Source organism: Dermacentor silvarum, chromosome 5, assembly GCF_013339745.2.
Source record: "Dermacentor silvarum isolate Dsil-2018 chromosome 5, BIME_Dsil_1.4, whole genome shotgun sequence".
Lineage (NCBI taxonomy): Eukaryota > Metazoa > Arthropoda > Arachnida > Ixodida > Ixodidae > Dermacentor > Dermacentor silvarum.
Genome location: NC_051158.1, coordinates 134,285,597 through 134,300,541, shown reverse-complemented (window position 1 = coordinate 134,300,541; position 14,945 = coordinate 134,285,597). Strand labels below are relative to the sequence as shown.

General features: G+C 48.4%; 1 protein-coding gene across 4 annotated transcripts in view; it reads left to right on the top strand.

Annotated features, from left to right (window-relative positions):
• LOC119453769 (putative sodium-coupled neutral amino acid transporter 10) overlaps positions 1-14,945 on the top strand; it is a 101,971-nt gene that overhangs the window by 64,050 nt on the left and 22,976 nt on the right. For all 4 annotated transcript variants that reach the window (XM_037715823.2, XM_049668497.1, XM_037715822.2 and 1 more), the window contains 2 exons: positions 1,844-1,985; positions 9,768-9,881. In XM_037715823.2, coding sequence (XP_037571751.1) covers positions 1,844-1,985; positions 9,768-9,881 — 256 coding nt within the window. The remainder of the gene's footprint in view (positions 1-1,843; positions 1,986-9,767; positions 9,882-14,945) is intronic.

Sequence of the window (14,945 nt, the reverse complement as noted above, 5' to 3'; positions counted from 1 at the left end):
TTTGGACAGGGAGTAGTATGCCTGCGCTGGGGCCCGGTGTGTAAGTCCTCGGGCGACCTCGTTGGCGATCTCGTTCCCTGTGAGTCCACTATGAGCGGGCGCCCATATTATTCTAATTAGGTCATTGGGTACGTTCTCCTTGCCTGCTTGCAGAATTTTGGCGGCCTCTTTGGACACCTTACCAGTGTCATAGGCTTTGATTGCAGTTTTAGAATCGGTGACGATTATTCTGGTTGATGGGTTTGTGATTGCCAGGGCAATCGCCGCCATCTCTGCCTCCTCTGGTGAAGAGTGTCTCACGCTACAGCTCGAGATTAGCTCGCCTTTGTCGCTCACTACTACTGCAGCGTAGTGCCCTTCTGGGTACTCTGCCGCATCGGTGTACACTACTCCTTGTTTTTGGAGGAGGGAGCTTTGGAGTCTTTGGACTCTGCTTCTCCTGCGTTCGTCGTTGTATATTGGGTGCATGTTTCTTGGGATGGGGGGTATTCTTAACCTGTTGGCAATTTCTTTGGGGATGGCGGTTATCCCCTCTCGCGAATCTGGATTCCGGTAGCCCAGTTTCCTAAGAATGGATCTACCCGTTTTGCTGCCGGTTAGTCTGACATATTGTGCCGTGAGTTTCGCCTCGCACATTTCATCTAGGGTGTTTGAGACTCCTAGGTTGAGGATCGTCTCGGTTGATGTGCACGCTGGTAAACCTAGGGCGGTTTTGACACCTTTCCTGATGAGGATGTCTACCTTGTCTCTCTCTGCTTTAGTTGTTTTTAAGTACGGGATAGCGTAGGTGATTCTGCTAATGATGAAAGAGTGGACAAGTCTAAGTAGGTTTGCCTCCTTCATCCCCGCGTTTTTGTTTGCTATCCTCTTGAGGAGCCCGCAAGTTTAGTTGGTCGTGGCTTCTAGTCTGTTTATTGTTTCAGTGTTTCTCCCATTTTCTTGTATCCACATACCCAGTATCCTGATCTTGTCCACCCTTGGGACCGGGGTGTTGTTGACCAGGAGCTGGATATTGACGTGCTGCTTGCTCATGATTAGCATCTCCGATTTTTCCGACGAGTATTTTAGCCCTATGGGTCTCAGATAGCTTTCCGTTTCCCAGATTGCCCTTTGTAGGGTGTCTTCTATTTGGCTATCGCTCCCCCCTCTGTCGACCCAAAGAGTGAGGTCATCAGCGTAGAGAGTGTAGCAGAGGCCCTCTAGCTTTCTGAGTCTTTCTGGCAGCCCGATCATTGCAATGTTAAAAAGGGTAGGGGATAGCACCGATCCCTGTGGTGTTCCCTTGTTGCTCAGCCTAATGTTGTCTCTGATTGTGCCCCCGATTTCTATGTTCACTGTTCGGTCCGTGAGGAAGCTTTTAATATAGTTGTATAGCTTGCTGCCTACGTTCAGGTGATTGAGGTGTGACAGGGAAAGAACTCAAACTAGAGAACCTTAGGCCAATATCGTTAACCTCCTGTGTAGGCAAGCTCATGGAGCACGTCATACAGAACAGGCTCAACGGATACTTGGAAAGTAAGGAACTCTATCCAGACAGCATGGTTGGATTCAGACAACAACTATCCACAAATGACGTCATGCTACAACTCAAAGAACAAGTATTGGAAAGGAAGACTAGCGACTCGAGGGTCATAGTGGGACTGGACGTCAGCAAAGCATTTGACAACGTAAAACATCAAGCGATCCTGTCACACCTCAATCACATGATATTGGCGAGACACATCTCAGATTAGATTTACGTTGTTATATCTGTTAATTCATTGTATCCACGTTCGTTCTATCAAAATTCAACATCAGAAGTGCTGAGCCTTGAGTGTATGTAGCCTCAGTGTTTGACATGCAGTTCCTGTCCTGGGCGGGCCTGTGCATCATGATTGGCTGCACGATGACCACGCTGAGCCAGATGCGGCCCCCCGACCGGGGCTCACCCCCCAGCCGCTTCAACCCAGTGGCCGTGGTGGTCTCGAAACCAGCTCCTCTCCTTCGTAAGTCTGCTCAGGTATTTCTGCAAGGCAGGCAAATTTTATTTTTCAGAATAAAAAGCATTGCATGAATGACTATGCAGAAGGTCTCTTGAGAGCACCTTGCTGAAAGGCTCAGCCCCTTGAGCTCATTGCAAGAAGACAGAGAATGAGGTCAAGAATATGTATTTTGATCATGGTTACTGCAACTAATAATAGTTTTCTACCTTGAGACAACTATACAATGGCTAGCACTGATTGCACCAGTAAAACCCTACCCACAGCACAACTTGTCATTTTTGATGTGCCTTCACCTGTGTCTGTGTCTTTAGCACTGTTCTTGCCTTGAATATGAATAACCAACTAGCCGATGCTTTCATATGAATGGAGGCCACATGGTTATAAAAACAATACTAGCTTCCTCTTTACACCCCACAAAGCTCGAACGCTAATTCCACATAAAAAAAAAAGAAAACTAGTTCACCTTCATTTCTGGCTGGGGCGAGTATGTAGGTGCAAAGGAAACAGTGAAATGATAATTCAGTAAAAAAATAGTTAGTATGGTAATAATTTTGCTGAACTATCCACAACTGGGGAGAACTCCCTCCAGCATATTAAAAACGATACAGTTAAACCTACTTATAATGAACCTCCATATAACAAATTCCTGGATATAACGAAGTTTTTTGATTCGCCGCCGTTACTCCATAGAAGCACATGTATTTGAGACCTCTACGTAACGAAGTGGCAGCGGGAGACCCCCTCGATATAACGAATTTCCCTCTCCGCCAACCTAGAGATTTCGCCCCAAATTTTGTCATTTTTGCGCGAGCAGCAACCGGAAGCACCTTCGCCGCGATGGAATGCGAAGCGAGCGCACGTGTGCGTGCGTGACCCTACCCCCTCCCTTCATTCAAACCTGATCCTGCCGCTTGCTGCAGCTGGCCTAGCCCGCCAAGCCGGCACTCTCTCCTTTTCCAGCTGATGTTGCCGACGCGCTGGTACACGCTGTGGCACATTAGACTCGATGAGCGCGGACACGCGCTGTCAAACGCTGGCGGCGTGTGGAAGCGCCGCTGGAGAAGCGAGCGAAGTGACCTTTGTGCTGTTGTCTATCGCTTCAACGCAAACTGAGCGCTGAGAACACACAGCACGCAGAAAGCTACGAGCCGCCGACGCACCTACACTGCTAGACTCTGCCCCAACGCAGATCGCTTTCAAGATACGGCCTGCGCGACCGCGCGCCGCCCCGCTATCCCTCCCCCCTCGCTCCCTCGCCGGTGCCTCGAGCGCAACGGAAGAAGGCGCGCTTCCTCCCTGCTTTTCTTGTGCGCGAGATTTAGACGCGGTCGTCGGCTCCCCTCGCACGTTTTCACTCGCACATACAGCACACGGCGCGCGGCGACGGCGTTATCGCCCTTGGAGTTTAGGGTACGGCCACGCTAGCGGCAGGAATCGGGGGTCTTGCGGCGTGCCGCGAGAAATGGGTTCGAGACCCATTTCTGCGGCAAATGCCGCGTGCCGCGAGATGAAGAACCAATCAAGAGTGACGAGGGTGACGTCACGGAGCCATCACAACCGGAACGCCGCCGGTCCGCGCCGGGTTTTCAATCGACGATCGTCGTCTCTCGCATGAAATGACGAGCGCTCGCGGTGTTGCTCGCCCGTTCGGAGAGCGCGGGAGATCTTATCGCATTGCCGCGCGGCGAGACGCGCGTGCCACGGGGGCCTCGCGGCAAGGCGCTGAGGCGCGGCAACTTGCCGCTCGCTGCATGACGCGCGTGTTTTTTGCCGCTAGCGTGGCCGTACCCTTATATACGGAATATCTATGAGCCAAAACCAATTTTAGGGCCAGAACGGGTCATGGACACCATCTTTATATAGCAAATACGGATCTCAAGGGCCATACTTTTGCTGGCGGAAACTGAAAATACGTCATAGTTGTCGCCCCCGGCACTTTGGGCAGCCAATGCCATCGTTAAGCCACCAAGCCAAGCGACATGAAAAGTCAAAATGGCTGCTCGGGCCGGCGCGGGGTAGCAGTTTGCAACGTATGATGCGGGAACGATCCCACAGTTGCGACGCAACAGCGGGGTTCCCAATGCATTGAGTTCTATGGGAGCTGTGCCGGGACCGGTATAAAACGACATAACAGCAGGGAAAACGCAGCCCCCGGGATCGTAACAGCGAGGTTCTACTGTAACACTATACGACGCTACGACGCCATCGTGACGCTCGCTCTTCGTTTCCGATGCCTCGCGCTTGTGCAAAACGACACGCGTCCATGCATCTGGTACCTGGTGTGACATTCTGAGGATAAGTGCTTCGACGAAAACGGAAAACGGGTGCGCGTTACAATTGAGGGCGCGTTAGAATCGAGTAAATACGGTAAACGTTTATTTTTCGAATTTTCGTGCCGAACCTGCATATAACGAAATCTTCTTTATAACGAAGTTTTCCGGGAATTTGTCACTTTCGTTATATCCAGGTTTAACTGTAGTATGGGCTCTACATTAGGTTTCCAGCGCTTAAATTTGAGTTTTTAGGCATCGAATTCAAGGTTTAAAGAATATGCTCGGCTTTGTAAGGACTAGTTTTATGCACTGTTTTCACTTTATTGCAGGAGCATCTTTCAAATGAGGGGATTATTGCTTCAGATGTGTGTATAGTCGATGCCTGGTGTTCGGGGCATCTGTCATCCCGATAAAAAAATAGCCAGACCATGTAGCGGCACTTCGCTTTAATTGTGCTTGAAAAGTTTCATGCAGATAAAGCTCAGCGAGTATCGAAAGTGTTCATTTTGGTGGCCAGTTAATTTTGGCAGGCAGGTCCTTATCACCATCTACAGTCAAGCCCACATAACGGCCCCACTTGAGGCGAACTTTCGCTTAAAACGAACGAAACCCGTGCGACCGTCAAAATATACATCGTTTCAGTGGCACAAAGTCGCACGTACAACAAACGTCTTCGAGCCTTGCCGATCGGTTACAGCGAACATGGCGCCGCGATGCGAGACAGAACGACGACCTCCGACCCCTTTGCGCACGCGGACTGTTTTCCCGAGCCTCCTCCCAGGCGAACTATCTTTTTGTGCCCCTCTCAAGCAAGCTACCCTCTCCCTGCAGGCACGCCATCTCCCAGCTGAAACGTGCTGTCTCTGCGCCACCCGAGCGACCACATGCGCCTGCCAGGCAGCAAGGCTCCAGGGGGGGGGGGGGGGGGGGAGCCGCATTGGTTTTGGCACTATGTGCCCCTGCGCTACAGGCACAATGTGAAGGTGGGGATGACGTGCAATTTATTCGTAAAGTGGCTGGGCGAGTTTGACCGCGACATGCAGAGGCAAGGCAGGCGCGTGCTGCTCGTGCTTAACTGCTCGGCGCACCACGTTCTAACTTCTCTGAAGGCAGCGACTCGACTTTTCCTGCCAGCCATTACGACTTCGAAAGTGCAGCCGCTTGATTTCGGCATTATACATGCCGAAATCGCACTGCATCGTATAGGGGCCGCATTGTGGAGCGCTTTTCCATCGCTGTTGACCGCCCGGCCGCTAACTTGCCGCTTCGTGTTCCACTGTATTCAGCCGTTGAGATGGTGAAGGTGGCCTGGGCGAAGGTGACGGCCACTTGCGTGCGCAACGGTTTCCGCAAGAACGGCTTCGACAATGTAGATCTGATGGCAAGCCTGACGCTTCCGAAGAGGATCAGTGCAGCGGCAATTTCTGGCAGCGCGTCGTCTACTCCGACATGGGAGGCCATGACATTGGCTGGGATGATTTTATTCCTGCTGATGAAGACACTGACATTGCGGAATCGTGCACAGACGAGACATCGTTCATGAAGTGCAGGCCGAGAGCACTGCATAGGAATCGGATTACGAATCACGATGAAACTTCAAAGTCGGCACTCATAAGCGTGCCTGTAGCAATGGGCTACATAGAGCATCTCAGGCAACTTGTCTGTGCCAAGGGCCTCTGCGAAGAGCACGCTTCCGCTTTAAATATTTTAAGCTGGAGACCACCCTCATCGGATGTGCACTGCAGAAACAGACTAGCATCATCCTCTTTTTTTGTCATTTTATTTATTTATTTATTTATTTATTTATTTATTTATTTATTTATTCCATACTGCTAGCCTGGGTACCAGGCCATAAGCAGGAGTGGGCATACATAATTTTTGATGACAAAAAGTTGCAACATAAAACATCACAAAGACATAGCGAAGTAAAAAAAAAAAGAAAAGTAACTGCACACAGAGAAAAACCTTGCATTTTCTACAACGAAATGCATCACTATACAATTTTTACTACAGGAACAAAAGATCAAGATCGGTTCCTCAGTGCATCTATAAATAAATCAACTGTTTCACATTCTACAACATCAGCTGGTAAACAATTTCATTCACGGGTTGTTCTTGGAAAAAAAGAATTTTTGAACGTATCAGTGCGATTTATAAAATCTTAGAGTGACAAAGGCGCACTGCACTTTCAGATGCGGGTTTTATATATAATGTCTTGTCAAGTCCAATCTTTCCATGAAAAACCAAATAAAAGAATTTCAACCTTTCCGTATTTCTTCTTCTTTGTAGCTGTTCAAGTTCCGCCCTTTGCAAGAGGAGTGAGGGTGACGTCTGCCAGCTATAACTATTAAATACATATCGGATAGATTTTCTTTGAACCCTTTCTAGTTTTTCTATGTTGAACGCAGTAAAGGGATCCCATACTACTGCTGCGTATTCTAACGATGGTCTAATAAACGTCTTGTATGCTAGAAGTTTTATGTCCGGCGTGGCATTTCCAAGCCTCCTCCTTAGATAACCAAGCTTTTTTCATGGCCCTTTTCTCAATGTACTCGACATGGTCATTCCATTTTAAGTCAGATGTGAGTATTATTCCCAAGTATTTATGTGCAGAGACCTCCGATAGAGCATGACCATCAATGTGGTAAGTAAACAAAAACGGTTGTTTTTTTCGCGTCACTCTCATCGCGACTGTTTTTTTGTAATTAATTGTCATTTGCCAATTTATACACCATGTGTTCAGTGTGGCTAATGCTGTGTTTAAAGATTCATGATCATTCGGACTGCGAATTTCTTGATATAGTATGCAGTCGTCCGCAAAAAGTTTTATTTTTACACATACGTTTTGTACAATGTCATTAATGAACAACAGGAAAAACAGTGGCCCTAAAATAGAACCCTGTGGAACACCTGATTTCACGCGCGCTGAGTTTGAGTTAACACCATCCACTGTTACACATTGACTTCTCATGGAAAGATATGCTGCTATCCACGCAAGTAAAGAATCGTTTTTCAAAATTGGTTTGAGTTTAAGCAGTAATTTCTGGTGACTCACACGATCGAAAACTTTTTCAAAATCTAATAATATAATATCAACCTGACTATGCATATCAATCACTGCCGCAAGGTCATGGATTGTCCCAACGAGCTGGGTTACCGTTGAGAATCCTTTCCGAAAACCATGTTGATGAGGGGTAATTATGTTATTCGTTTCAACAAATAAGGTAAGATGTTTAAAAATTATATGTTCAAGAATTTTCGCACTAGAACATAGCAGGGAAATAGGCCTGAAAGAGGACACAAGCGAGTGATCATCGGTTTTAGGTACTGGTGTGATCTTAGCATGCTTCCAATCGTTTGGAAGTTCAGCGCGTGAAAGTGAGGCTTTAAAAATCAAACACAGATACTTGGCACACCACTCAGCATACCTGATAAGGAAGGCGTTCGGTATAGCATCAATCCCTGGCGATTTCTTAGGATCTAAGTTCAGAAGAAGTGACAGTACGCCTTCTCCGGAGATAGAAACATCCTCGATGGAAAAAAATCCTCGAAAGGAAAAAAAAAATGCGCAGCACAAAATTATTATTATTTCTTTTTTTATAGCTGTAGTCCACTTACTACGAACTTCAGGATTTAATGAATGGACACCGTGTGACAGTCAGGTTCGTTATAAGCGGACTTGTTTTGGCACGTAAAACCCCATAATTTAACTTTATAAGCGGGCGCGACTGTATTGAAACAAGGAAGATAGATGGGAACTCCACAGCCTGCTGTTCCATACTCGCAGCTTTTGAAGCAGCACTACTCTAAAGAGGAAAAAAAAAAGAAAGAAGAGAAATGAAAAGCACAACAATGCTTTGTAGACAAACTGGCACCGCAAGCACACCTTCAGAGTCTGATCAAACACCATGGGCACTAGCTCTGAAAATACCATACAGTAATGCATAGTGAAACGTTGATGTAACGACGTTGGTGAAATCGGCACTTTGCTTCGTTGTGTGGGAATTTGACCTTTTATGTAAATAAGTACAGTTGCTGGCGGACTTTTCTTACATGGAAGGGGCCGTAGAATTTTCCAAGTTCTCGGGCAATCTTAAAAAAACGAATTTCAATGATAAAAAATATCATTTTGTTGAATTTAAGAGTCGGCAACCAAACATATGGTTTCATGCCGTGTCAACGATATTGTCACATCGGCGGTACAAGTCAAGCTTTCGCGTCCGCTACGCTGCTGGGGTTGATAAGTGTTGTTTGCAGTGGGTCGGCACTATCATTAAGAGAGCAGGCACAGGTCTGTGAATGCATGGTCTGCCTCTTGCTTCAACCGGTCTCTGAAACTAGAGATTACGCAGCCTCTCGAACTAAAAGCGTAGGAAGACAGTGTGGGGATTGAGGGTTGCGCCGGCAATCGGGCTTCACTGCTCTGCCATCCCTCGCCATCGTTCCCCGCTGGCCTCCTTCTCCGCCCGCGCCGCCTAACCGGTTCCCGCGGTGGCGCTGCGCACGCGGCGGTTGGCGGTGAGGGCGGAGCGCTGACGTCACGACGCGGCCGGTGGTCGGCTGCTAGTGGGGAAGCGTGGACTTCTCTCCGGGACCAGCGCACGGTACGTTCATGCTTTCCTCTCGTCCGCCGACACCTTTGTGACTAGGACTGGAGCTCGCGCACGGTGCCTTTGCCCGTGCGGGGAGCGCGTACTTTGTGCTGATCCTTTCCCGACGCTAAGCCGACGAGCGGTGCCATTAGTGCTCGCGCGAGGTCGTACCTCGCAGAGCCGCACTTGCCGAAAGCCTAAGCCGAAGGATATTGCCCGTGCTCTCGCGAGTTGACCCATTGGTTATCGCCAGAGCAAGTAGCATAGCCGCCGGGACTTTTCCTAGCGGCGTGTCCCAGCTTGAGCCTGTGCTCTCGCCGCGACGTGCTATAGGCGCCTGTTATTGTATTTTCGCCCTGGTGCGGGACCCCTTTGGCTCCCCTCCGTGCGGGCGTTTGTGCAGTGCTGGTGCCGACGGTTTCAGTAAACGGTTTCTGTCAACTCGGGGCTTTACTGTGTTTTTGCGTGCGTCGCTCGGTAGCCCCTTGCGGCCTCTGAGCTCGCGCGCGAGCGGTGCTGGAGGCGATGGCTGACGCGGCCCTGTGGCTCGCTAAGCTCGAACCCGCGGTGGTTGGTCTCCTGTGAGACACCAAGAACCCACAACAGTACACATGAAGCCACGGCCATCTTGGCTTTGCACCTGCTGCAGATTACCTCCAATGAGGCCTTCACACGGGCACACATGCATGGAAGATATAAATTAACTGCAGCGGAATGCAGACGCGGCAAGTAAGTTTTTCTCAGAGTCAGTATGCGAGATCACACTGTCCCCTAGAATGTTGCGAAGGGTCTTGACAATGCAGCTTTACTTAATTGGGCATGGTCGGGCACCTCAGTGAGGCAATTCAAAAGCTTGAAAACAAAGTCGACCTGGTGCACCGGTTGTAACGTTCTGCCATTCCTTCTCTATTTTGATGCAGCGAAAGATGTCAAGTTGGCCAATGCTTCGCCTGGACCTGATCTGGTAAAGCCGCTGTCGCCAAAGGCCGATGTTGTGCCACCTGCAGCCGCTCTGTCACCCAAGGCCGTGCAGCGTAAGTACATGTTTGAAGGGACTGTAGCTAAAACTAACGACTAGACTTAAAGGGGGGCCTGTGAGGGTGCACTCACACAGGCGATTGACAGAGGTCGCGCGACCGACGAAATGACCGAAAGGCAAATGGTCCCTTTGGTCAAAAAGCGACCATTTGCAATCAGTTGCTTTGTAATGAACTTTGTTGTGCGACCTCTGCGAGTACGTTGCCGGTGTCAATGAGCTCTAACTAACCTTTCCTCCAAAACTGAGAACATACTTGAGCGAAGGCAATGCCTTTCACCGAATATATTCTGTATAGATTCTTCAAAAGGACCTTAATACTAATAATGGAGATACAAAGATTGCAATGTTTGCTTTGCTCGTTCCTCCTCAACACAATGTTTCCTCAGCCGGGGTGGCACTGACAGCGACGCCCTGCCTATTGCTCCTTTTTTAGTCTGTTCTGCGGTGCTCTTATGGTAAAGTCTGGCAGCTCACAAAGGTAGTGCTGGAAAGCAACAAAGGTACAGTGACAGGACTGGCGGGACCACTGCTTCCTTTTTTGCCAGAAGAATGGAGGGGTATTCATGTGTGCGTAAGCTTTTTCTCCGAAGCGATTCATAATCATAAACAATCACCCTGTGGATGGCATCTGTGAACTGCAGCAGGGGTTTACAATGTCACTGTTGAGGCATAATAGGAAGCACACAGAGTTTGTAGAAGAGAACGGGCAATATTTTATGTGAGATTGTGGACTTTCTGCGTCATGCAGCAGTATGAAATTTGGCTATAGATTGCAAACATTTTCTTACCGTGTTCAAAATGTGAGGCAGTGCCTCTTTAACGAGGAGGCTTTAGCTTTTGGCAAACTTTTTCTCATTCATGTGCACGTGAAATGTTGACGTGCTTAGTCGACTGCTGTACCAAAAGACAGCGTGCATGCAGACGCATTCAAGAAACATGCTTTGAAGTATGGCATTAGGGGTTATGTGTGCACACATCTGCTCGAGCATACCTTTCATGCTCCTCTTAGCTTTTAGAAAAAGCTCCTCTAGTGCAATCATCAGAGTGGTAAACATACAGGTTAGCCTACAAATGTGTAGGCTTCGTGTGTGCGGCACAAAGGTGGGTGTGAAGAGTGGCGCACCCGCGTTTCGTTCCCCCCCCCTAGGATTTTGCATTTACTTCTTTCGTAGCACACACCCCGTAGCCAGATTTAATTGTTGTAACCGATAACAGGGCATGGGAGCATTGTAGTAAGTGGTTTATTTGACCATATAACACATACAAAAGTTGATGGTGCATCAGCTGCTCATTGCTGTGTCTGATACTTTGTTTATTTACTTATTTTCAATACTGCCACTCTCGGTTGCGAGTGTAGCAGGTGGGCATTACAAAGAGGCAATCATGTCTAAAGAGAATCGACATTTTGAAAACATGTGCTCGGTACAAACACACACACAAAAAAGAAAAGAAATACCGAAGCACATCCGCCAGGGTAGCATGAAAAACTGGTAAGAACCGGTATCGTTATATCGTCCGGTACCGGTGTTGTTTAACATGCGATACCGTAAAAACCTGTATCACATGTTAAAACCGGTATCGTTATAAGTGGGTTCTACTGTATTGTCGCTCGCTTTCGCGTGCATTGTCACCAGAGAGAGATAGAATAAACTTTAATTGAAAGAGCACGCGAGCGTAGGTAGCTCTTCCGCTCTGCAGTGGGTGGTCCTCTCAGTCCAGGACTCCAGCGGCCTTAGCTTCCCTTCTCGCTCGGTTGACCAGGTTGAGCTGGTCCGTCGAATCGGAGCTGGACAGCGCTGCCTCCCATTGCCGTGTGGTGGGGTGTGTTATGGGTGTGAGTTGTGGTGTGTTTGTGCAACGCTTTACCATGTGGTAAAGCGTTGCACATTGATCGCAGTGTGGACATTTATAGGAATACAGCGCAGGGTGTATGGCGTGGTAAAGACTCAAATGTGGATATGTGTTTGTTTGGAGTTTTCGCCATATTACGGCTTCCTCTCGCGTCAGAGCATTATGCGGTGGGGGTAGTGTTCTTCGTGAAAGGCGATAGTGTTGTAGGATGTGCGTGTAGGTTAATGGTATGGGCTCTGGTTGGAACTGCTCGGCGCGGTCATCTCACGGCTCCCAGTGTGCATGCGCTCGGGCGTAGGCGTGTGCCTGCTGATTGCCACGTAAGGACTCATGCCCTGGAGTCCACACGATTTGTATGTATGGTGGCAGCTGGTGCGCTCCATTCAGAATGCATTGTGCGGCCCTGGAATAATTTCTGCATGCCGTCTGAGAGTCCGTCAAAACTATGACACAATCCCAGTGCGGTCTCGTCGTGATGGCTAACGCTATCGCTAGTTCCTCTGCCTCAGCAGCGCTCGCTCTGGAAACCGACGACGCATTTATTTCAGTCCCATGATTATCGACTACGCTGGTGACGAATGCGGTGCTTCTTGCGGTGCTGGCCGCGTCTACGTACAAGACATTGGGGTGGTTTCCATACTTTCTCGCGAGCGCCTGCACTCGGGCTTGTCTCCGTCTGATGTGGAAGCTTGGGTGCATGTTTCTGGGAATCGGTGAGACGTGCATAGTGTCCTGTATTCGCGTTGGGATTTTGGCCAGTGCGCTGGTCTTCCGTACGGAATATCCAAGACGTCCCAAGACGCAGCGTCCCGCTATTGTGCGTAGTAGTCTTTCCTTCTGGCTTACCAGGTGGGCCTCTATGATTTCCCGTGCATTGTTGTACACCCCTGTCTTCTCGAGGCGAAAGTGAAAAGATGCCCGCGCTTTATCGTCCGTGCCACCACGGTCGACATGGGCATCATCAATGCTGGCATGCTAATTTGGTGTTCCCTTAAATAAGGAAGTAGACCATACTATGCATCTTGATTCATAGGTACCTAATTTACTGGTATCTAGAAACATTCTTGTTGCGTAACGTTAGTAGACTCCTGAGCATGTGCAGCACCGTGGTTTTTTTTTTTTTTTTTTTTTTTTTTTTGCGCAAGGTTTGTAAGCATAAAAAGGTGTATTAAATTTTATATATTCGGATTTTCTTTCTTGATTCGATATTCGATTCAACATCTACTTTTTGGCATTTGCACACTCCTATGTACAGTATAGACCACTTATAATGTAACCGCTTATAGTGCAGGACCAGATATAATACAGTCTTTTCAGACTCCCGTTAGTTTTCCCATAGCACTCTATGTATACGCGTATCGCTTATAGTGCAGTTGCGGGACACGAAATACCAGTTACAGTGCGGCTGCCTGGAAGTTCGGCAGTCAACCTAGACGGCAAACGCTCCCCTCAAACCACAAATACCGTATTTACTCGAATCTAACGCGCACTTTTTTCCGATAAAACAAGTCCAAAAATTGCGTGCATGTTAGAATCAACTATGACCCTAAATCTGCGTTACCATATAGCCGACGGCATTTCAAATGGCCACCTCGCACGCGCGTCGAGCCTAGCAACTCTCGAGCCTAGCTACCGTAGCTTCCTCCATGTGCTGCAGTACATGTGCTTAGGCAATAGTCTACCGTCTGTCTTCACGTTCTCTGCGTCTGCTCTATCAGCCTGAAGTACCGAGTTCATCATGATGCCGCATTTAAAAGGAAAGTGATCATGTGTGCGGAGACAGACGGAAATCTGGCCGCATCACGGGCATTTGGAGAATCCGAAACTTGCGTTCGGGACTGGCGCAAACAGAAGGAGAGGATTTTCGCTGGCAAAGCAATGCGGAATGGTTTCAGTGGACCGAAGCAGGACGTAATCTGCGACGATCCACTTCAGCGATACAATCACCTTGGCCCTATCTTGAAAGCAATCTGCGACAGGGAAAGTTCATTGCACGCCGTGTTTTCGCTGCTTATAGGTCGCGTTGAAGCGGGAGGCATGATAGAACGAAGGTCAATTCGCTCGCCGCGCTTCGTCACTCGAGCGTTTTGACAGTTCGTTTCCGCGGTCAACGAGCGAGATGTGTTCATCTTCTTCTTTCTGGTGTTTTACGTACCAAAACCAGTTCTGATTATGAGGCACGCCATAGTGGAGGGCTCCGGATTAATTTTGACCACCTGGGGTTCTTTAACGTACACTACAACGCAAGTTCACCGGCGTTCTTGCATTTCGCCTCCATCGAAATGCGGCCGCCGCACCCGCGATTCGGTCCCGCACCCTGAGATGTGTTCATGTTTGCTTGTGCGCATGACACCGTGCTTGTTAATTTATTTAGTAAGTGAATACGGAACCTAGAGCATAGTGACAGTGACGGCAGAAATGCGCCTGGAGTGTCCATTATCACAGTAAAATAGTTGTTTTGATTATAGTGCGGATATTCGTGACTCCGGTGACTTACATTATAAGCGGTCTACACTGTATAATAATACATATTTATACAGGCAGGAGCCCAGAACCTTTTCAAGGATTGTAACAGGGGTCTGTTTCTAAACACTCAGGATTCTCAAGCAACAGGCAAGGAACTGAAAGAGTTAGAAATGGACCATCCTTAATATTCCTGCATGCGCACCATTTTTTGCACGACGCCATGTCTCTTTCATCGCGTTAAGAATTATACAGACGCTCCAGCTACACTAGTGGCATCGGTGCCACGTTTCAGCCACCTGCAACCTGATTCAGGCAGCAAAAGACAACGCAGAGCTTGGGTTCCGAATACACCACACATGGCATTCCTCTGTTGAACACGGCACACTGTGCCGTATCACTTGCACATGAACGCAGCATTTAAAAAAAATTTAAAGGTAATTCAACCTCTAGCTGACATTGATCAAGACGTCTTCCTGGGGGACTTGCAGGGGAGAATGGGGAGGAGTCACTCCGCACGGCACTCTTATCGCATCACTCTTCTTGTGAGTGAAGTAGGATCGGCTCACGAAGGGATCAGCTCACGAAAGAGGCAATAAATATACACATCCGATATGGAAAAGTGGGGGTAGCTCTCCGAGTTGAAAAAGCACTTCCCATCATGAGCAACGCTTACAAGATTTTGGCTACATTGTTTCTGATGGCATTGCCATAGGTCCAGGGTATATGAATACATTGGCCTATC